This window comes from Brassica napus, chromosome C9 (assembly GCF_020379485.1).
Source record: "Brassica napus cultivar Da-Ae chromosome C9, Da-Ae, whole genome shotgun sequence".
NCBI lineage: Eukaryota > Viridiplantae > Streptophyta > Magnoliopsida > Brassicales > Brassicaceae > Brassica > Brassica napus.
In genome coordinates, this window is record NC_063452.1 from 3964528 (window position 1) to 3988512 (window position 23985).

General features: G+C 33.8%; 3 protein-coding genes and 1 long non-coding RNA gene across 6 annotated transcripts; 2 read left to right on the forward strand and 2 right to left on the reverse strand.

Annotated features, from left to right (window-relative positions):
* Positions 1-2143: 2143 nt before the first annotated feature.
* On the forward strand, positions 2144-7265 carry LOC106366038. 3 transcript variants are annotated; one of them, XR_007329224.1, is made up of 17 exons: positions 2144-2349; positions 2425-2499; positions 3230-3427; positions 3521-3593; positions 3687-3907; positions 3991-4216; positions 4315-4409; positions 4507-4553; positions 4630-4967; positions 5060-5172; positions 5292-5468; positions 5922-5958; positions 6030-6139; positions 6244-6322; positions 6406-6663; positions 6739-6848; positions 6928-7265. XR_007329224.1 is itself a non-coding variant. In XM_013805589.3 (11 exons), exons 1-11 carry the CDS (start codon positions 2347-2349, stop codon positions 5448-5450), a joined length of 1548 nt encoding a protein of 515 aa, XP_013661043.2. In that variant the 5' UTR covers positions 2144-2346; the 3' UTR covers positions 5451-5611. The 3 variants fall into 3 exon arrangements, 1 of the variants encoding a protein (XP_013661043.2); XR_007329225.1 differs by having other exon boundaries at positions 2188-2349; positions 3230-3431; XM_013805589.3 differs by lacking the exons at positions 5922-5958; positions 6030-6139; positions 6244-6322; ... (1 more) ...; positions 6739-6848; positions 6928-7265 and having other exon boundaries at positions 5292-5611.
* On the forward strand, positions 5707-7053 carry LOC106428428 (CDPK-related kinase 4-like). Its single transcript, XM_013869183.1, has 7 exons — positions 5707-5711; positions 5933-5958; positions 6030-6139; positions 6406-6473; positions 6551-6663; positions 6739-6848; positions 6928-7053. Exons 1-7 carry the CDS (start codon positions 5707-5709, stop codon positions 7051-7053), a joined length of 558 nt encoding a protein of 185 aa, XP_013724637.1.
* A 423-nt stretch (positions 7266-7688) lies between the features above and the next one.
* On the reverse strand, positions 7689-9138 carry LOC106428409. Its single transcript, XM_048769746.1, has one exon. It carries the CDS (start codon positions 7982-7984, stop codon positions 7748-7750), a length of 237 nt encoding a protein of 78 aa, XP_048625703.1. The 5' UTR covers positions 7985-9138; the 3' UTR covers positions 7689-7747.
* A 670-nt stretch (positions 9139-9808) lies between these two features.
* LOC111209714 lies at positions 9809-12380 on the reverse strand. The gene is made up of 3 exons (XR_002661146.2): positions 10522-12380; positions 10262-10312; positions 9809-10032 (listed from the first exon to the last, which is right to left on the reverse strand). It is a non-coding gene; the product is annotated as an uncharacterized LOC111209714 (long non-coding RNA).
* Positions 12381-23985: the final 11605 nt, after the last annotated feature.

Here is a 23985-nt window from a genome sequence, read left to right on the forward strand (position 1 = left end):
ATGGCAGAATCGAGAAATAAAATATTAAGAATCTCAAGAAGAGATAGAAAACATGACATAAAAAAATTCAGGTACCTGAGAATAAAGAAATCTCAAATAGATATGTCATGTCTTGAACAATATGGAACCGATATCAAATCAACGTCGTTAAATATTTATGCATGCAATGTAGCAGTTGATGAGAATGAGGATCATAAACCATCTATTGAAAAGTGTACACAATATGATAAATGACCGAAAATGAAAAGAATCAATAGATGCAGATCTCTTGGAAAGAGAGAGTATTTGGACAAGTAGTCCATATACTTGAAGGTGTAAAACCAGTGGCATATAAATGGATCTTATGTGAAAGAATCAATGAAATGATGAAAAAAAAAAATTGTGAGGTGCAAAAGAGTAATTGCACAAAATTTCTCACAAAGACCTGAAATTGTTATAAGAAACACATCATCATGTGGTGGAAGCATCAACTTTCAAGTTTCTATAGTCTGGCAAGAATTGAAAGCCACTGGAAAATGACAATGATGTCAATGATTCAAAATAATATAAACTGCAAGAAGCAGTAAACTCCTAAGAATTTGGATTGATAAAATCAGTAAATACTAGTTCTCGAGAACATTACCGTGAGAGTATTTTGAGTATATAAAAGAAATAATTCTTACTCGTAAAGTACCATGAAATTGGAAAATTTATAGATCTCTTTCATTATTGAAAGATGTGATAAGATGAATGGTCATACTATTTAATTTTATAAGAAGAGGGTGAATAACTCATATGTACAATATACATATTTAGAAGATTGTCTATAAAAAGGAAATTTGGACATGGATTCCAAATAGACCAATATATGATCTTGTGTGAAAGTAATGTTATGGGCAAGAATCCAATGGTCTAAGAGATTATCTCACAATCAAACAAGTTTATTCTCTAAGAATATGCTTATAGCAATTCCTAAAAGGATTATATATATGATGAGAATACATCTCCCTAAGATGATGCTTCCAGGGGGAGAAATATGATGATGTTTCGTAGTTGTACTCTTTTTCCTTATCATGGTTTTTGTTCCATTGAGTTTTCCATGTTAAGGTTTTAACGAGGCAACAAAGAACACTTAATGATAGATACCTAAAGAGGAACGTTATCACTTAAGTGATAAAGATATCAATCTTCTAATGTATTTTTGAGACAGAGAAGAGAATGATCAAAGATCATTCATACTTTAAAAGGAATCAAGGTATGAACACATTCCATTTGCGGGACAGAAACGAAGGTCAAATATTTGCGAATCAAAAGAGACCTTCTAGCAATCAAAAGAGACCTTCTAGTTGGAATTAAAATATGGACTTGGCGTCCAGAGAAAGATCTTTGAGTCTACTTTCATCTCCAATTTGAATCAAGTCATTCCAGATGATATAACTTGAGATATGACTGTTTTTGTGAGACATGTACAAGCTGTCTCAGAATACCCAATTTCGACCGATATCCCAAATATTGCTAGATATTCCCATCTTCCAGGATCTAGACGTGTGCCTGAAGTTATACATGGATGTTAGCTTCGATTTTCGAGTGTTTCGAAGTCATTTGGTCCTACGGTCATCAAGATATTCAAGTTTAAGTGAGGAGTGTCAAATCTGCCGGCGAGGTCCAGCTACAAGTTCGTTCAAGTGACAATTCAGCCAACCTATTCACTAAGTCACTCCGACCTTTACATTCAAGAAGCTTACGCATCAGATTGGGATGCGTCGACTGAAAGACCTTCAGTGAGGTACAAATCGGGGGAGTAATACGTGTTGTACTTTTTTTCTTAACCACGGTTTTATCCCTTTGGGTTTTACTGGTAAGGTTTTAGTGAGGCAACATCCAAAGCGTATTACGAGCTCTTAATGGTTATAACATTCAAGGGGGAGTGTTATGAACCGTTTAAGTGAATACCATAACCAAAGGCGGTTTAGACTTTTCATTTTCTCATGGTTTTCCTTTTACTTATATGATTAGGATTTCATTTTCCTTATTGGTTTAAGATTTGTAATCTTTTCATTTATCTATGACGGTCTGTACCTCTTCTGATTCTCTATATATAAAAGACACATTATGTTATGAATAAGAACAACTAATTCTCTCTTTTTCTCTTGATTTACAACACTTCCCAAATAATAGCATAGAAATATAGATACAAAATCGATCATTATAGTTTATATGGGCCTCAGTTAAACCGAAAACATCATCATATGGGATTTTAAAATAACTGGCACCTCAAAAACCCTAGAGATTATAAGAGCATAATTCGATCTCTACCTTTAGCCTCCTCCTTCCCTCTAATTCGCCGTTCGCTACTCCGTCTCCGTCATGGTATCTCCCTCTTTAAGCAGATCTATGTTTCTTCTTTCTCGAGTCTTAACATTTATTTAGTATTTCTTATTACAGGCGCCGAAGAAGGACAAGGTTCTGCCAGCATCGTCAAAGCCGGCGAAATCCAGAAGTGGAAAGCAGAAGAAGAAGGTTCGTTTCCTCTCATGATATATATATTCTCACCTCTCATCTCACGAGAGATTGTTCTATTATACTAATTTTACTCATCTGTTTTGTTTTAACATTAATTCAACCCAATTACTATTTATTATAAATTAATAATTATTATATAATACAACTATTACACATAACATAAATAAATAAACAAAAGATTTTATAAAAAGCACTAAATACATATATTTCTCAAGTGATTGAAAATATATTTTAAAACAAAAAGTAAACTTATTTTATTATAAATTCTTCTAAAACGAACATAAAATTCTTAGAAATCAATAATTTCATATTCTTAGGTATTAACATTCAGTTAAATAAAAGTAATTATGTAAAATTTGAAATTAATTGGATGACATTAACGCTTTTAATTTGTTTAAGTAAAAAGTAACAATAAATAAAAGTTAAGGATTAGTTTGTAAATAAAAGAGTTCATCATCAAAAAATGAAAAACTGAACAGTATTTTTTCAAATTTGAAGAAATAAAGAAAAAATTAAAAAAATGAAGTATCAATAGAATGAAAAATGAAGCAAAAAGTAAAAAAATGAAGCACCTGAGATGCTCTTAAGACATGTTTTTTCTATTAGTACACTTTTATATTTAAAAGTAAAAGAAGTGAAACATCGGGTTAGAAAGAGAGCATCCACCCATACCTCTGTTTGCATCCTTTGAATTTGAGCAATAATAACATTCTTTTGTTTCTTTTAGAATGCCACAGGAGTGGCATATGTTCTTCATGCTTGTTCTAAATTAAATTCAGAGGGACAAAAATGTGATGAGGGCACAGAGGCAGTACTTGCATTCCCTGATGATCCCAGAAGACAAGATTCTGCAACGTTTGGAGATTTTGTTACTAGCGAAACAGATGAAGTTATTAATGCTCAAACTCAAAGGATGCAAACGGAAGTATGTGTGGATGCTCTCTTTCTAACCCGATGTTTCAATTCCTTTACTTTTAAATATAAAACTGATTTTGCAGGGTTTTAATGTTTGATACAGGGAGAAGTAGAATGCCATTGGAACATGGAGACTCTTGATATTGTGCAGGAGGAAGGCATCACCAGTGCTTATGGTAATCTTTTCAGCACTGATTATTTGTCATTCATCTATTTGATTCTCTTAAATATATATCTAGTAATTGGGGTGTAATGTTATACGTGTGTAGAGGAGCAACATAGTGGAAAGTTTCAGCCGAAGCCTAGATTGCTTGACACTGTGATTGAAGAAGAACCTGGGTCTCATTACTCTGTTGATGATACAACTGGTGCTAATCAGTCTGAGTGTATGGTCAATGACGAATCAAGAAACGATGAATGCACCAATACTGCATTTTATGGGGAGTATCAAGAAGAAGAACATAATATTCCACAAGTTCATAAAGAATCGGTAAGAATATTTGCTCTCTCTTACTGTGTTGTTAAGTTTGGATATACTATATGTTTTTGGTTCTGATTTTTATATTTGATCAGGCTCCTGACGTACTGGAACAAGAGCATCGTGTTGTCTCACCTAGTAATAACGATACTGTTATGGGACAAGGAGAAACGCAGTCTAATGAAGCGGAAACACGTACTGACAAAAAGGGAGAAAAGAAGAGAGGTCGAAAGAAGAAAGCCACTACTAATGAAGAAGAAGCAAATAAGTCTCCTGAGAAGAAGAAGTTGAAGCATTCGAGTCGTCGGCAGAAAAACACATGTAACGTAGAGCTGAACTTAATGATTCTTTTCAACTGAAATTATCATCTAGCATCTGACCAACTATATTCATGTTTTTTTTTTTGCGTGGTGGTTTAGTGGAGAAGGAATTGCTTGAAACCCCGGATGATGATATCAAACATCTGCCTATTAGAGATATGCTTCGCCTTGTTGCATATAGAGAATCGCTGGAGGTAAGACACCCACTCTTTTATTTATTGATAGTTTCGTTTGAGCTGTGTGGCGTATCCTCCTGGATCCTAAGCTTTTTCCTTGACGTTCAACATACAGAAAAAAGAAGCAAAGGGAGCTCCTGTTGTGCCGCCGACCCAAGAAAGGTACTAGACTATATATTCAGGTTTTCTTTTTAGTTTGTTTTTCTTTATCTAAACGGACTTTGTGTTAATGGTGCAGTAATAATACAAACGCATCTTGGGATAACCAGTATTATTCACAGGGTTTTGACGCACAAGACGAGTTTGGTATGGAGGAAGGAGAAAATCACGTACAAGTTAAACCGGACTCACCGGTTAACTATCAAACGTACATGAAAAAGACTCCCAGAACTCGATGGTCAAAACAGGAGACACAGGTCTTCTACGAGGGAATTCAAGCGTTTGGGATCAATCTATCGATGGTACAACAGTTCTTGCCTGAAAGAAGAACGCTACACCAGATCAAACTGAAATACAAGTTGGAAGAACGCAAGAATCCATTGAAGATTGATGATGCATTATCAACTCCCTGCAAAGGTGAGAGATCCTTTCTCTCTCTCTCTCTTTCTTTATTTAGTTTCTTGGTTGTGCCATGGAAGAACTTAGCAAGTTTTGTTTTTTTCTTGTAGATCTTACTCGTTATCATATTGTGCTTAAGAAGCTTCAGCAAGAAGCTGCGCCTGCAAATGAAGAAGAAGAGCCTGGAGAAGAGGCAGAGACAACTAGTGATGTTCCTGAGAATGTAAGCATTCGGCTGTATTCCGTTGGACTCTTCTTTTAGTTGCCGCCAAAATCTGTTTGATTAATTTTTCTTTACAAGTAACTAAACATCAAACGCTATCGTTTCGAATGTGTGTATAGGAGGAGCAGACTAAGACTGATGGAGTAGCTGGTGATGGAGTTAAGGAATCGGACGGTGAGGATGTTGAGAATGGCGTCAGATCAGACGGTGGAGATCAATTCGACGAAAATGAAGGAGATGATGATGATTTTTGGAATTCTTATAAAAGTGAGATGTAACAAAAAAAGAAGAAGAAGGTGAGATTAGTTTCTTGTCGTAACAGAACACAATAATAGTAATCTATTTGATTGAGATAAAAATTCAAAGACTTATGTTTTCGTTATATTTTTCGAGTAAATTTTTTCCGTACAAACAATTGGTTAATTAAGGAATATTTTTGGGGAAAGTGAAGTTGCTGAAAGCTTTACCAGGGCATAAGTATATGGTAAAGTTCTATGATGTATATATGAGGATGATGATAACGTCTATGTAGTTATGGAGTAAGTACACACTTCACTCATAATCTTTACCGAGTATAAATATGAAAGTTGCATTCTTTTTAAGTGGCAATTTTCAATGTTGTAAAACAGTTAAAACTTTTTTCTATATTCCTCTATAATCGTCTAGCTGTTTTTTGAACATTGAGGTTTATTAAATGAGTCGACTTCAAATATTCAACAATCTTTCTTTTTTTTATTTTATGCTTTCAGGTTGTGTGAAGGCTGTGCTGGATAGAATCTTGGCCAGGTAAGTACATCTTTAGCAGTCAATTCTTTCGTATTCTTCAACATGAGATCAAAATCTTGTGTTTACTGCAGAGGTGGTTAAATACCCTGAAGTAGATGCAAAACGTATTCTTGTACAGATTCTATCCGCAACAGCATTTTTTCGTCTCCAAGGTGTTGTGCACCGTGACCTAAAGCCAGAGGTACACAGTCTACATTTCAATCAATTGTCCCTCTTCTTGTGCTAAACAACCTCTATAAGCTGCTTAGATTTCAATCAAATGTAGTAAACAAATGTGTTTTCCAGAACTTTCTCTTCACCAGCAGAAACGAGGATGCAGTACTCAAGGTCATAGACTTTGGCTTATCTGATTTCATTAGATACGGTAATTAATTATTATATGATTTAATGTAAGTTTAGCTTTGACATTATAATGATTAATGAGTTAGTCATCTTTTGTATTTGCAGATCGACGACTCAATGTACTATGTTGCACCTGAAGTACTCCATAGATCTTACAGCACTGAAGCAGATATGTGGAGCATTTGTGTGATATAAGTTACATACTACTCTGTGGAAGAACTGAATCTGCAATATTCCGTTGTGTGCTTAGAGCAAACCCTAATTTTGAGGATTTGCCGTGGCCTTCTCCTACTGGTAAAGACTTTGTGAAAAGGCTTCTGAACAAGGATCATAGGAAACGAATGACAGCTGCTCAAGCTCTAGGTTACTTCTTCTTGAAATGGAAACAAGAACATTATAAGTAGGCCTCCCTTTGCTTATATGTATCTGTGTTTGCAGCTCATCTGTGGTTACGTGATGGAAACCCTGGTTTGCTTCTTGATTTCTCGGTTTACAAGCTGGTTAGGTATTATATTCGCGCCTCGCCATTCAGAAGATCAGCACTTAAGGTATACCCTCATGATGTTAGTATTAAGTGCATTGATCTTTTCTCTTGGCACACTCACATACTTGTTAATCTTTGAATAGGCTCTCTCCAAAGCTATACCTGATGAGGAGCTTGTGTTCCTTAAGGCGCAGTTCATGCTCCTAGACCCTAAAGATGGAGGCCTATCTCTTAACAGCTTCACAACGGTCAGTGTTTTCCTGATTTAGCTATAGCATATTTGATTCGGTCTTTTAATAATGTGTGAATCAAAATAAAGTAAATGCTATGCTTTTTGCAATAATAAGTATATTCAATAATAAGCTATACTTTATGCTTTTTGTACGTTTTATTTTAACTGAATCGTGATCACATGTATTATAACAGAGAACTGTGTCATTATAAGAAAGTTGTCTTAATATAATAAAAATTTGTTTATTTAGTGGTTTTGTTTAAAAAAGAAGCCATCGATCGTTTTATGCTGAAACAAGCTAAACTAGATTCGAGTCGGGAAGCTCCAACATCCAAAGAAACAAGGTGAATTAGGAAGTACAGTTTGTGAAATCTTAATATCCACTTGCTTACTAGAGGATCCAGAATAGCAGAACGTGCCGGAATGGTTAGTCAAATGAAGCTAGGTAGGACATTTTAGTTTTGGATAATATTTTGTTCAAGTCGACTTGTAGTCGGAATTTCCCGTTCTTGAATTGATTTTATAAAATTTAAATTGAAAAAAGCTAACCAGGTTGTCTATGTTAAGATAAAAACCAGATATATATATATCTGTCTGGTAAAAGTTTAAAAAATAAATCTCAATGTTTCTTTCATAATAAACAAAAGCATATTTTTGAACAAAAAAAAAACAAAAGCATATAGATGACATCATTGGCAGTAAGGCACAAATCACAAATAAAATAGATCAGATCAAGCGGTGGTAGAAGGTGATGTTGGTGTAGAAGGTCGTTGTGGAAGACCACATTTGGTCAAGCATTTGTCGTAACAAGGCTTGTTTTGTTTGCCACAGGCTATGGAACAGGATGTGAAGCAAACGAGTCTTGAAACTCGTGCTGGCTTGCTCTCATCAACATTGGCTCCATTGCATGCTTGTAAAACACACCCTATCATGATAAGTGCCATCACCATACACACTTTTCCCGCCATTTTATCTTTATAACTTTATTAGGACGTGTGTTTTACTTAATTATTGAAAGATATGAGATGTGCAAATAGGTGGATGGAGAGGAAGGCGTTTATATACTGAATCCTTGTCTCTATATCTATATATATAAAAATATGTTCGTCTCCCTCCTGTTGCGCCACGTCATAAAGTCGGTGTCTGACAGGCCGACACGTGTCCCGGGTTGGATGATACTCACCGTTTCACTTCACAATTATTCATGGACTTTTCTCTTTTTGTTAATAAATATTTCAGATCAGTGTTCTGAGCTTAACATAATCGGGTTTCTGGGCTCTAGGGTAACACATGAGGGGGTCCCACATGAGACGGCTTCTTCTCCAAAAATAATGTCGACGAACGAAAGACAGATCTGCTGCGTTTTAACAACTCCGGTTTAAACCTACGGCCAATGAAGATTTGCTGCACCGGCCACGCTGAATTCCGATCAAAGTCAGTTGGAAGGCGTCGTATTTGGCTGTTCGATTCCACTTCTTCTACCCTTGGTTGATTTTTGGAACCGTTATGGAAGTCGGTTGGATTCATGCATCCTCATTGACTATCACATTAAATCATTCAATGAACCCCCTCATTAAAACATTTTAACTCAAATATAACTAATCTTAACATAAATAATCCTTCGACACCCTAAAATTCTCAAAACCATAAACATTATTATATACTTCTCTTAACAAAATTTTACAAAACATACATACAAACGGAATATACAATTACATCACAAAAAAAGAAGAAGCATGAATTACTTTAGGAATGACTTCAAGTTTTGAGTCATATTCGCAAAAAAAAAACTTTAAATAAGTTAGTTTAATTAAGAATATTATAAAACAAAACATTTGAATTAAAATAAATATTAAAAGTATAATGTTATTTATCAGAGAATAGTGAAATTTACTGTAATTATAATTCAAAACAAAAAAAATAATTATAATGATCTCATAAGTCTTTCATTAATTTTTCGTTTATAATATTTTTTAATCTATCATAATTTTAAATTATTTCATAAATTATTATAAAATCACTTTTATTATAACTTTCCGGCCGCCCTGCGGGCCGGCCCTTTATTTGTGTGTTTGTTTGCTATTTTTGTTTGGTTTGACTTTGAATAGAGCTTTGTGATTTTTGTCTAGTTTGACATAAATAGGATTGGCTAACTATTGTTGGATTTAGTATTGTCAAAGAGTTACAACTATGAAAATAGATACAAGTACATGATCGAAATGATTAAGTCATGTAGGATTTATACTCTCCTGATTTAAACTAAAAAATATTATATCGATAATTAGACATGTTTTGTCTTACGAGGATTCACTGCACAATCATTAGCCGTTTACGGTAAATATTATCTCCATTAACAACATAATTCATTTTTTTCTGAAACTTGAAAATTGGATCCCTTGATATTGAAATATTAATCATTTTTAATCATTTTTTTTTGTTGTCATTTAATAAACTGAAAATGTCTTTAAAATGTACCAAGTAGAGTAGTCTACTGATAAATGAAAGATTTGAGACAAAACATACTCAGAATTTGAATACTGTCAGATATTAAGTTACTGTTGTTTGGCAAAATAAAAATGAAGTCATATCCTCGGTCTCATTAAAATTTTCAAACTAGACTAGCTTACTAGTCTTGATTTCTTTTTTACTGAATAAGACAGGAGATGTATATTGATTGCTATTACACTATGCGAGTCTTTCTGATAATTAGCTCAATAATATGGATTTGGTGAAAAAAAAAGTTATAGCAGGAATAAATCATGGGAACAACAAGAAAGACCACAACACACGGATTTCATTAGTCTAGGTATATTATAAAAGGATTATAAAATCCCATTAATTCAAATGAAATTACAGAAAGTACCAATCACAAAATTTCATCAAAATACAAAACAAAAATTATATAATAGGTAAAGGTGTATAATAATCATAATAACAGTAATCATATGGGTTATATAGAAGAAGAAAAATACAACCAAGCAGAGACTTCCTTGTAAATATGCAACCGCCCAGCTACCTATACAAAGTTTCAAAGGAAACCAGACAATCAATAATCATCATCATCACATACTCCTTTTGCGCTAAAGATTCTAACAGAACAAGGTACACCATACATAAATGCCACAAGAAGCATCAGCTTCCACATTTTTAAATTCACTTTTTCACTTCTATAGATTAAAACTTGAGTTGTGTCTGGACATAAATAAACAAACAAATGTTCAAACAACATTGACTGCGACACATACCTGATCAATGTATCAGGTATCTCTTTACGTTGCTGCTGCCTAGGCTTCAACCTAAATAAAACGGTCACAGAATAGTTAACTTAAGAATCTTACCAAGAGATTAAGGGATAAAATAATGGCATCATAGCTGCATGATTCTTTCCTCTTACGTATCCATGATTCAAATCTCTAAACATTAGTTACAAGCTTCTACATTACAGGTAGTTCATAGGAGTCTTTAATTTTCTATTGACTATTAGAGTATAGCCCTGATTTAATACTCTGGAGGATCTGCTCGAGCATCGAATAAGATGAGACCACTTCTCCTGTCGGTAAATAGACCATGACCTTCCTTCGGCTGTATGAGTCGGCTCCTGACTGGTTAGGGTTCTCCACAAGCCTTATCACTCCGTTCTTGAACACCCACACGCCTGACATGATCTTCTTGATTGCGAGAGAGAGAGAGAAGAGAGAGGGAGAGAGCATGCAATAGTTTAGTTTTTTTTTTTTTAGAGAAGAGAGTTGTGTGTGGAACTGTTTTTATAGAGTCGTAAAAGGCTCTATCACATAAAGACAAAAGTATTATTTTGAACGTGACAAATAAAACTTTGAGCTAAAGAGATTTGTTGTTCAAAAAAAAATGCTAAAGAGATTTAATAACTATTTTCTTTCTTAAAAAAAATTATCTTAGTTATTGCTTATATATGTTTTTGTTTTCTGAATTTTCTCATTTTTAATTATTTCCTGTTTTACAATATTTAAGTTGTAGTGATATAAAAAACTTATGTGATTTTGAAAAGATAAATCTAATAACTTAAGTTGGGAGTTTTTTTGTGAGTTCCAGAACTTTATTCTTCAAAATTTTCTTTTAAATTTGATTTCGATGTAAGTTTAGCGCTAACAGTACTTAGTAATTCCATCTGTATGAAACTTGCATATGATTATAACTAGCAAATTGGCAATGATTTTTATGGTGATCACCATAACTCTTGTGATCACCATCGGTGCATACACATTGTTAGTATACGCATTACCTTCTGACGCAAGTAAGCTTGGTAAGCTAGGCCTTTAGACAATTCTTTTAAATTTCATTAACATGTAATACAATATATCACTAATCTTCTTCATGAAAATCATGTACTCTCGATCGCATAGTAATAATAAACATAGATCTTATAAAAAATAAAATTTATATTTTTAATTTGTGATATTAATACAAGATTGCAGAATGTTTTTACCGGAAAAAAAAAAGAAAATAATATTTTTGGATCATAATGTTGGACTCAAAATTCACATAAATCCTCTAACTGATACATTAGTGCTTGATATTGTTAACGAAATATAAAAATAAAAGATTAAGTTAGAAAGTATATAAAATTTTACTTTTAATAACAATGTAATAACCTGCTTGGTATTTTGAAAAGATAGAAATTGTGAAACAAAACAAAATTTAATAAAAGAAATTAAATAAGTTGTGCATATCTATTGAGGATATCTTAATTATCTTTTTACACTGAGTTTTAATCCATGACAATATTTTAACTATAATTAGATTGCAATATATTTTTTTATGTTTATAGTTTAACAAATGATATAGTAAATAGTAATATTTTTCATACAGGTGTTACAAAAAAAAATTCATAGAAATTTTAGTGTATTTAACTCATACTACACTTTTAAAAGTTTTTTTTATTTGCTTCTTTATGAAATTTATTTTGGAATAAGAGATATAGTTTACTCATATTTTTTATAAATTGTTTTATTATAGTAACAAATATATAATTTATAAAAGAGAAGAAATAGTAAAATTTGTTGTAAAAATAGTGAAAATTATAATTTAAAATAAACTGAAAATTTATTAAAATTTAAAATATATTTATATTGTTTTGTTCATTTGCATACCCGTCCGTACGGTGGATCCGACCCTAGTTAGTAATAAAATAAACCTTGGACAATAGCCCTGATGGTGGAGCCACATAGTGACGAATGAACAAAACTTGGGTTCACCCCTATGGTGAATCCTCTAAATTCACCTCACTATTGACTACCAATCAAATTGCCATGTAGGATTAGTCAAAAAAGATATTAAAACTAAAGAAAAAAAAGGAAAATAACTTTAATAAAAAAAGGAAGACGTCGACTTAACGACGTTCATCAAAACACACCTCGCCGGCTGCTGCTTTTTCAATCTCAAAGGCTTGTTCTCAGTCCCTAAAAAAACACAGATTGTAGTTTTCAAACAAAGGTTCACAATCTGTGTTTTGAACGGTACGTCGCGTTATTCTCTTTTATCCTTATTCAAATTTAAGAATCCATGTTTTTAGATTAGGTCAATTCCCTAAAACAACATAATTTTACCTCAAGTATACTTATTGGTTGTTATATATCTCAGGATCATAGAGTTTTAAGCTTAGAGTTGTTAGATCTTTTTTAATCAAATCTATGTATGATCATGGCAATAGAAAAAAAAAGGAATAGAGGAGGTCACGGATGCTTTGTAGCTTACTGCCAGTGTGTTTGTATTTTGTGATATTTGTTAATAAAATTGGAGTTAAGCATTATTCAAACTTATTTAACTATTAAGCTTTGAAAGAAAAAAGAACTAAACATACTAGGTTGACAAATTGGAACTAATATACTAAATTGTAGCTACTGATTTTCTTACTTTTTTAGGAATACATTGCTCTTGTACACATTATGGTCGTGGAAAGGCATTAAATTGATGTGGTTTATGATTGAAATAAGGCCAAGTCGTGATATATGATAAAACTTGATGATTGGCATTAAATTGATATGTTTTAAAACATCAATTATTTAGAATCTCAATAAACTTTAATTCTTCTATGTTATCTAAGATAATCTCTGACTGGTGTTTGTACTTTGCTATATAGTTGCAATGGAGAGTAGACATTCAAGTGATCAAAAAACTGTTTCCGCTACTCAGGATGAATTTAGTACTCAAATCTCAGGTGAAATCAGTTTGTTAAATCAGAATTTGGATGATTTTTTAGCTGAGGAAGATGCCTCATTCAATGATGACGATGTTTCAGTCAGTGATTTCGATGAAGAAGCGGGAATAGGCAACAAGGATGATTATATTCAGACTGAAGATGCTGATGCTTTAGAGGCAAACAATGAAAATCAGAATAAATATGAACTCTGTAGTGGAATGGATTTTAGTTATGATGAGTCTGCATATAATGCTTATAGAAAGTACGGAGGCAATCATGGTTTCGGCGTAAGGAGACAACGGACTTCGAGAAAAAACAAAAAGCTAGTAAGGATGGTTTATGTATGCTCAAAAGAGGGGCTTAGACAGGAACCTAAGGTCAGGAAATCATATTCGCGACCAACCACAAGGTGTGGTTGTAAAGCTCGCATGTCTTGCTACCTTCAGAGTAACGGAAGATATAAGATTATGACTTTTGAGCCGAATCATAACCATGATTTAGTGAGGACACCTATGAAGCATTTGATGAAGAGTAACCGAGCAATCTCTATCTCTCAAAAACAACATGCCGATGATGCCGATATGTCAGGAATTTCAGCAAAAGCAACAATTGAAATGATGAGCAGAGAAGTTGGGGGGCAAGCAAATCTGGGTTTTATAGATAAAGACATGCGCAATTACATATACCGTAAGCGAATGGCAGCAATGGAAAAGGGAGATGCTGGAGCGGTTTTGGAGTACTTTCAGAAAAAGAAAGAGGATGATTCATCTTTCTTTTACTCAATGCAACTTGATGAGGACGATATGATCACTAATATTTTTTGGGCAGATGATCGGTCAATTAGTGATTACAATCTTTTTGGAGATGTCGTTTGCTTTGATACAACTTACAAGACCAACGAATATGATAGACCGTTTGCTCCATTTGTCGGGGTCAATCATCATAAGCAAACTATTGTGTTTGGTGCTGCTCTCTTATATGATGAAACGACCGAATCTTTTGAGTGGCTTTTTCAGACTTTTCTTGGAGCAATGTCTGGAAAACAGCCGCAAACAATTCTTACTGACCAATGTGCAGCAATGGCAAATGCAATAGGAAAAGTCTTCCCTGAAACAAAACATAGGTTATGTGTTTGGCATAATTACCAAAATGCTATAAAGAGGTTGAGTTGTGTATTTCATGGACCAAACCATTTTGCCACAGACTTTGGAAAATGTGTATATGACCATGAGAATGAAGTAGAATGGTTATCGGCATGGAGTGAAATGCTCGAAAAGCATGGATTGACAGAGAATAAATGGCTGAAGGATTTGTTTGAGTTGAGAGAAAAATGGGCAAGGGTATATGGTCGTCAAACTTTTACAGCCGATATGATGAGCACACAGCGTAGTGAAAGTATGAATAATATTTTGAAAAATTACTTGAAGAGCGGTTATAACATGTTGCGCTTCTTTAAACACTATGAGAGAGTGTTGGATGATCGACGCTTTAAAGAATTAACTGCTGACTTCAGTATGATGCATACCTCGCCGGTATTATCAGCTCCTGTAGAAATGTTGCAACATGCATTGGATGTGTATACACCAGAAGTCTTTACCTTGTTCCAGAAGGAATACATAGCTATAGGTGATTATGTTGCCAAAAGGTTTAATAAGTCTGAGATGGTGAGTGCTGAATACAATGTATCTTTTCGTGGTGTTGGAAGAAATCATTTGGTTAACTATGTTGCTGCAAACGAAACGATACATTGTAGTTGCATGAAGTTTTCTTTTGGTGGAATCTTATGTCGTCATGCATTAAAAGTGTTGGCCAAGAAGGATGTTAGAAGAATTCCACCTACTTACATTCTGAATCGATGGAGTAAAGAGGCTAAAGCACGAACCATATCCTTTTATCATTCAGCGACACCTAATGATACAGTGAAGCAATCGATCGGAAAGCGATATAGTCATATATGTCGTACTTTCCGTGAGATTGCGTCTGTTGCTGCTGAACATGTAGACCTGACGTTGTGTGCAGATGAAGCTGCCTCTCAGTTGCTTGAAAAGTTGGTGGAAAAGAAAAAGGAACTTGTTAAAGCTAATAAATGGATGGTCCACTCTTCAGATTTTGAACTTGTGGAAGAAGAAGATGAAGAAGAAGTTCTAAACGCACGTGGAATAAAAAGAAAAAAACCTGCTGGACGACCAAAGAACCAAAAAGTCGGACGCCATGGTCGATATATGAGTGTGCTTGAAACAAAAAATCGTGGTATATCAAAATCATCCAATAATGCTACAGCCATAAAAAAGTTGTCATTTCAGGTATTTGATATATAGTTTTTGTTTGTTTGTCTAATCTTCATCGAATTTTGGGACTTAATCAATCTACATATTTCAGAACTCAAGTCTTCCTCTTGATACTGAGTTACCTGTTGCTGCCACTAGTCTCACCTTAGACAATGAAGCTTCTTTTTCACAACTGCTCCAGGTTAATACTTCATTCTCTAGACCACTTATATTTGAATTATCTATCATTTTTTAATTTGTGTATGTCTCATATTTTGTAGGGATTTGACAAGAGTTGTGGTGGATCACCGTAAAACTCTGTTATTTTAAATATGAAAGCAGATATTAATTATGTTTTGTTTTCGTTCTTACTTTTGGTGTTTCTAGCATATTCTTGTTTTTACACTTATTATTATCTTCAAAAATCAAGGTCATATTCAGCTTCAACGTCTCTGCTGAACCTTTAGCAAAGCACACACAATGCCCCAACACTTCATAGACTGCTCTGTTCTTGTATTGAATATATTTGTATTCCCAGCTTAGTAGAAAAGTGTACCACATTGCGACAAAATAGTTTGAGAACGTGGGTTGTTTTTATCCATGTACATGTTCTTGTAACTTATGTCAATGTGTATACTCTAATCATTCATATGTGTAGAAACTATATATAAGGGTTGGAAAATAAACTGGTCCAAGTAGCTTAAAAACAAGCATTTATACAACACCATGAATGAATGATCTTCAGTAGCAGGTAAATCAGAGTAAAATGAACTGGTTTCAGGCCATTCTGGTCATAACCTCTTGAAGAAGAAACTTTGTATCTTTAAAACACGAGGCTAAGTTCTTCGTTTTAGCTGCATTCTTCTTAACTCTATATGTTTTCCCTTTTCTTTCATAGATGTTCTCTTCCTCTAGTGACCAACGAAGAACAAACCAGAGCAAAAAAAAAAATTATTCTCTCCTCACAATGAAGCACTGGCTTGCTGCTCTTCACTTTGTGGACGTTGAATTACTTATAGCCGTGATCCTGGTCCTTATCTTTGTAGTGCGTCGTCATGAATACCAAACCAGAAATAGCTATTCTCTCTCACCTTCTTCCTCGATGAATCCTTACATCTTGATGTGAAACTTCTATAAAATACATTATATTGCCTTATAAAAAATACAGTACACATTTATAATGTCTTATAAACAGAGATGTGAAAGCATTCTTCTTAATTCTAGTTGTACGCTCACTGTGTTTCTCTTGTTCACTCAGTCTCTGTTTTTCTTCTCACACTCACTCTGTTTTGTCTTGTGTTTCATTATTAAACAAGCAGACACAGTCTCTTTACTCCCTCGTTTCTTTTCTTGTTCTTGTAGAGAGAGAAAGAGAGTAATCTTCTTCTTCACTCTTCCGTTTCTTGCGCCTCAAGTCTCTTCTTCTGCTTTCTTCTTTGTTATTCTTCTTGGGAACTTTTCTTAGATCCACTTCGTCTGTAGATTTAATCAAAAATTCAATTCCAATAAAAACATTTTTTTTAACTAGATGCTCTTCTTCTCCATCTTCTTCTTCCTTGTTGATAACAAACAATAGTTATACTTGAGGTTAATTATGTTGTTTTAGGGAATTGACCTGATGTAAAAACATGATTCTAAAATTTGAAAAAGAATAAAAGAGAGTAACGCAACATACCGACGCAAAACACAGATCTCGAACATAAAAACTACAATCTGTGTTTTTTTTACGGACTGAGAACAAGCCTTTGAGATTGAAGAAGCAGCAGCCGGCGAGGTGTGTTTTGATGAACGTCGTTAAGTCGACATCTTCCTTTTTTTATTAGAATTATTTTCCTTTTTTGTTTTTTAGTTTTAATATTTTTTTGACTAATCCTACATGGCAATTTTATTGGTAATCAATAGTGAGGTGAATTTACAGAATTCACCGTAGGGGTGAACCCAAGTTTTGTTCGTGACGAATGAACAAAACTTGGGTTCACCCCTATGGTGAATCCTCTAAATTCACCTCACTATTGACTACCAATCAAATTGCCATGTAGGATTAGTCAAAAAAGATATTAAAACTAAAGAAAAAAAAGGAAAATAACTTTAATAAAAAAAGGAAGACGTCGACTTAACGACGTTCATCAAAACACACCTCGCCGGCTGCTGCTTTTTCAATCTCAAAGGCTTGTTCTCAGTCCCTAAAAAAAACACAGATTGTAGTTTTCAAACAAAGGTTCACAATCTGTGTTTTGAACGGTACGTCGCGTTATTCTCTTTTATCCTTATTCAAATTTAAGAATCCATGTTTTTAGATTAGGTCAATTCCCTAAAACAACATAATTTTACCTACTTACATTCTGAATTCCACCTACTAACATTCTGAATCAAGAAGGATGTTAGAAGAATTCCACCTACTTACATTCTGAATCGATGGAGTAAAGAGGCTAAAGCACGAACCATATCCTTTTATCATTCAGCGACACCTAATGATACAGTGAAGCAATCGATCGGAAAGCGATATAGTCATATATGTCGTACTTTCCGTGAGATTGCGTCTGTTGCTGCTGAACATGTAGACCTGACGTTGTGTGCAGATGAAGCTGCCTCTCAGTTGCTTGAAAAGTTGGTGGAAAAGAAAAAGGAACTTGTTAAAGCTAATAAATGGATGGTCCACTCTTCAGATTTTGAACTTGTGGAAGAAGAAGATGAAGAAGAAGTTCTAAACGCACGTGGAATAAAAAGAAAAAAACCTGCTGGACGACCAAAGAACCAAAAAGTCGGACGCCATGGTCGATATATGAGTGTGCTTGAAACAAAAAATCGTGGTATATCAAAATCATCCAATAATGCTACAGCCATAAAAAAGTTGTCATTTCAGGTATTTGATATATAGTTTTTGTTTGTTTGTCTAATCTTCATCGAATTTTGGGACTTAATCAATCTACATATTTCAGAACTCAAGTCTTCCTCTTGATACTGAGTTACATGTTGCTGCCACTAGTCTCACCTTAGACAATGAAGCTTCTTTTTCACAACTGCTCCAGGTTAATACTTCATTCTCTAGACCACTTATATTTGAATTATCTATCATTTTTTAATTTGTGTATGTCTCATATTTTGTAGGGATTTGACAAGAGTTGTGGTGGATCACCGTAAAACTCTGTTATTTTAAATATGAAAGCAGATATTAATTATGTTTTGTTTTCGTTCTTACTTTTGGTGTTTCTAGCATATTCTTGTTTTTACACTTATTATTATCTTCAAAAATCAAGGTCATATTCAGCTTCAACGTCTCTGCTGAACCTTTAGCAAAGCACACACAATGCCCCAACACTTCATAGACTGCTCTGTTCTTGTATTGAATATATTTGTATTCCCAGCTTAGTAGAAAAGTGTACCACATTGCGACAAAATAGTTTGAGAACGTGGGTTGTTTTTATCCATGTACATGTTCTTGTAACTTATGTCAATGTGTATACTCTAATCATTCATATGTGTAGAAACTATATATAAGGGTTGGAAAATAAACTGGTCCAAGTAGCTTAAAAACAAGCATTTATACAACACCATGAATGAATGATCTTCAGTAGCAGGTAAATCAGAGTAAAATGAACTGGTTTCAGGCCATTCTGGTCATAACCTCTTGAAGAAGAAACTTTGTATCTTTAAAACACGAGGCTAAGTTCTTCGTTTTAGCTGCATTCTTCTTAACTCTATATGTTTTCCCTTTTCTTTCATAGATGTTCTCTTCCTCTAGTGACCAACGAAGAACAAACCAGAGCAAAAAAAAAATTATTCTCTCCTCACAATGAAGCACTGGCTTGCTGCTCTTCACTTTGTGGACGTTGAATTACTTATAGCCGTGATCCTGGTCCTTATCTTTGTAGTGCGTCGTCATGAATACCAAACCAGAAATAGCTATTCTCTCTCACCTTCTTCCTCGATGAATCCTTACATCTTGATGTGAAACTTCTATAAAATACATTATATTGCCTTATAAAAAATACAGTACACATTTATAATGTCTTATAAACAGAGATGTGAAAGCATTCTTCTTAATTCTAGTTGTACGCTCACTGTGTTTCTCTTGTTCACTCAGTCTCTGTTTTTCTTCTCACACTCACTCTGTTTTGTCTTGTGTTTCATTATTAAACAAGCAGACACAGTCTCTTTACTCCCTCGTTTCTTTTCTTGTTCTTGTAGAGAGAGAAAGAGAGTAATCTTCTTCTTCACTCTTCCGTTTCTTGCGCCTCAAGTCTCTTCTTCTGCTTTCTTCTTTGTTATTCTTCTTGGGAACTTTTCTTAGATCCACTTCGTCTGTAGATTTAATCAAAAATTCAATTCCAATAAAAACATTTTTTTAACTAGATGCTCTTCTTCTCCATCTTCTTCTTCCTTGTTGATAACAAACAATAGTTATACTTGAGGTTAATTATGTTGTTTTAGGGAATTGACCTGATGTAAAAACATGATTCTAAAATTTGAAAAAGAATAAAAGAGAGTAACGCAACATACCGACGCAAAACACAGATCTCGAACATAAAAACTACAATCTGTGTTTTTTTTACGGACTGAGAACAAGCCTTTGAGATTGAAGAAGCAGCAGCCGGCGAGGTGTGTTTTGATGAACGTCGTTAAGTCGACATCTTCCTTTTTTTATTAGAATTATTTTCCTTTTTTGTTTTTTAGTTTTAATATTTTTTTGACTAATCCTACATGGCAATTTTATTGGTAATCAATAGTGAGGTGAATTTACAGAATTCACCGTAGGGGTGAACCCAAGTTTTGTTCGTGACGAATGAACAAAACTTGGGTTCACCCCTATGGTGAATCCTCTAAATTCACCTCACTATTGACTACCAATCAAATTGCCATGTAGGATTAGTCAAAAAAGATATTAAAACTAAAGAAAAAAAAGGAAAATAACTTTAATAAAAAAAGGAAGACGTCGACTTAACGACGTTCATCAAAACACACCTCGCCGGCTGCTGCTTTTTCAATCTCAAAGGCTTGTTTTCAGTCCCTAAAAAAACACAGATTGTAGTTTTCAAACAAAGGTTCACAATCTGTGTTTTGAACGGTACGTCGCGTTATTCTCTTTTATCCTTATTCAAATTTAAGAATCCATGTTTTTAGATTAGGTCAATTCCCTAAAACAACATAATTTTACCTACTTACATTCTGAATTCCACCTACTTACATTCTGAATCAAGAAGGATGTTAGAAGAATTCCACCTACTTACATTCTGAATCGATGGAGTAAAGAGGCTAAAGCACGAACCATATCCTTTTATCATTCAGCGACACCTAATGATACAGTGAAGCAATCGATCGGAAAGCGATATAGTCATATATGTCGTACTTTCCGTGAGATTGCGTCTGTTGCTGCTGAACATGTAGACCTGACGTTGTGTGCAGATGAAGCTGCCTCTCAGTTGCTTGAAAAGTTGGTGGAAAAGAAAAAGGAACTTGTTAAAGCTAATAAATGGATGGTCCACTCTTCAGATTTTGAACTTGTGGAAGAAGAAGATGAAGAAGAAGTTCTAAACGCACGTGGAATAAAAAGAAAAAAACCTGCTGGACGACCAAAGAACCAAAAAGTCGGACGCCATGGTCGATATATGAGTGTGCTTGAAACAAAAAATCGTGGTATATCAAAATCATCCAATAATGCTACAGCCATAAAAAAGTTGTCATTTCAGGTATTTGATATATAGTTTTTGTTTGTTTGTCTAATCTTCATCGAATTTTGGGACTTAATCAATCTACATATTTCAGAACTCAAGTCTTCCTCTTGATACTGAGTTACCTGTTGCTGCCACTAGTCTCACCTTAGACAATGAAGCTTCTTTTTCACAACTGCTCCAGGTTAATACTTCATTCTCTAGACCACTTATATTTGAATTATCTATCATTTTTTAATTTGTGTATGTCTCATATTTTGTAGGGATTTGACAAGAGTTGTGGTGGATCACCGTAAAACTCTGTTATTTTAAATATGAAAGCAGATATTAATTATGTTTTGTTTTCGTTCTTACTTTTGGTGTTTCTAGCATATTCTTGTTTTTACACTTATTATTATCTTCAAAAATCAAGGTCATATTCAGCTTCAACGTCTCTGCTGAACCTTTAGCAAAGCACACACAATGCCCCAACACTTCATAGACTGCTCTGTTCTTGTATTGAATATATTTGTATTCCCAGCTTAGTAGAAAAGTGTACCACATTGCGACAAAATAGTTTGAGAACGTGGGTTGTTTTTATCCATGTACATGTTCTTGTAACTTATGTCAATGTGTATACTCTAATCATTCATATGTGTAGAAACTATATATAAGGGTTGGAAAATAAACTGGTCCAAGTAGCTTAAAAACAAGCATTTATACAACACCATGAATGAATGATCTTCAGTAGCAGGTAAATCAGAGTAAAATGAACTGGTTTCAGGCCATTCTGGTCATAACCTCTTGAAGAAGAAACTTTGTATCTTTAAAACACGAGGCTAAGTTCTTCGTTTTAGCTGCATTCTTCTTAACTCTATATGTTTTCCCTTTTCTTTCATAGATGTTCTCTTCCTCTAGTGACCAACGAAGAACAAACCAGAGCAAAAAAAAAATTATTCTCTCCTCACAATGAAGCACTGGCTTGCTGCTCTTCACTTTGTGGACGTTGAATTACTTATAGCCGTGATCCTGGTCCTTATCTTTGTAGTGCGTCGTCATGAATACCAAACCAGAAATAGCTATTCTCTCTCACCTTCTTCCTCGATGAATCCTTACATCTTGATGTGAAACTTCTATAAAATACATTATATTGCCTTATAAAAAATACAGTACACATTTATAATGTCTTATAAACAGAGATGTGAAAGCATTCTTCTTAATTCTAGTTGTACGCTCACTGTGTTTCTCTTGTTCACTCAGTCTCTGTTTTTCTTCTCACACTCACTCTGTTTTGTCTTGTGTTTCATTATTAAACAAGCAGACACAGTCTCTTTACTCCCTCGTTTCTTTTCTTGTTCTTGTAGAGAGAGAAAGAGAGTAATCTTCTTCTTCACTCTTCCGTTTCTTGCGCCTCAAGTCTCTTCTTCTGCTTTCTTCTTTGTTATTCTTCTTGGGAACTTTTCTTAGATCCACTTCGTCTGTAGATTTAATCAAAAATTCAATTCCAATAAAAACATTTTTTTTAACTAGATGCTCTTCTTCTCCATCTTCTTCTTCCTTGTTGATAACAAACAATAGTTATACTTGAGGTTAATTATGTTGTTTTAGGGAATTGACCTGATGTAAAAACATGATTCTAAAATTTGAAAAAGAATAAAAGAGAGTAACGCAACATACCGACGCAAAACACAGATCTCGAACATAAAAACTACAATCTGTGTTTTTTTTACGGACTGAGAACAAGCCTTTGAGATTGAAGAAGCAGCAGCCGGCGAGGTGTGTTTTGATGAACGTCGTTAAGTCGACATCTTCCTTTTTTTATTAGAATTATTTTCCTTTTTTGTTTTTTAGTTTTAATATTTTTTTGACTAATCCTACATGGCAATTTTATTGGTAATCAATAGTGAGGTGAATTTACAGAATTCACCGTAGGGGTGAACCCAAGTTTTGTTCGTGACGAATCTATTAAGAGAATCACGCATACAATAGTGGTTGGCGAATCTCTCTAAAAAATGATCTCTTAAGTTTATACTTAAAAAGATTATTCGACATTGGGAAAATGAAGCAACATTCACTTCCCTAACACATAAAAATAATTCTATCGAGCCAATCGATGATTGTATTAGTGCACATACACACACAAACCTTATGCGTCATTGGTCGCGAATGCATTTTTAACTTATACTCAACTAATCTTCTTCGATGCGTTGAGTTTTAGTAACATTTTGTAATAACTTTATAATATTTGTAAATTAAAAGTCTAAATCATTAGATATAATGGAACTAAAACTACTTGAAATTGTAGACATGCGGGAACATATAAAGGAGCACATCTATATGTACTATATATTCCATGCATGTAAATTGTAAGATTACTATATGTTGGACCAAGGAGTAATGGCACACAACTAATGAATTAACAAGTATAAAATTGTCGTTTCATGACTCCTTTGGACACTAATCTAGCAAACATCCATATATAATTAGGCCATGCAGTTATCTATATAAAAAAATTAGGTCATGCATAAATTTGGGCATGTCATCCTAAAGATTCTAGTGGGAGAATATTATTATACTATTTCTTATTTGTACTAAATTTCTTTTCCATTTACCTTAAGGGGATGTATTTAATTAATAGTTTTAAGTGATTTGCAATAAAATGACAAATCTATTGTTATTCAAATATGAATTTTAAAATCTCATTTAAAATCTAATGTTATTAAACTTGACATTTTATAAACTACTCTCAAATCCAGTATTATTGAAAATATTTTAAATTATGGAGTTTTAAAGTTTTCAAATGATTTTAGAATGTTTGGATGGAGTTTTTTAGTTAAAAATTTAAAACTCAAATCTCATGGTTGTAGGTGATATTCTAG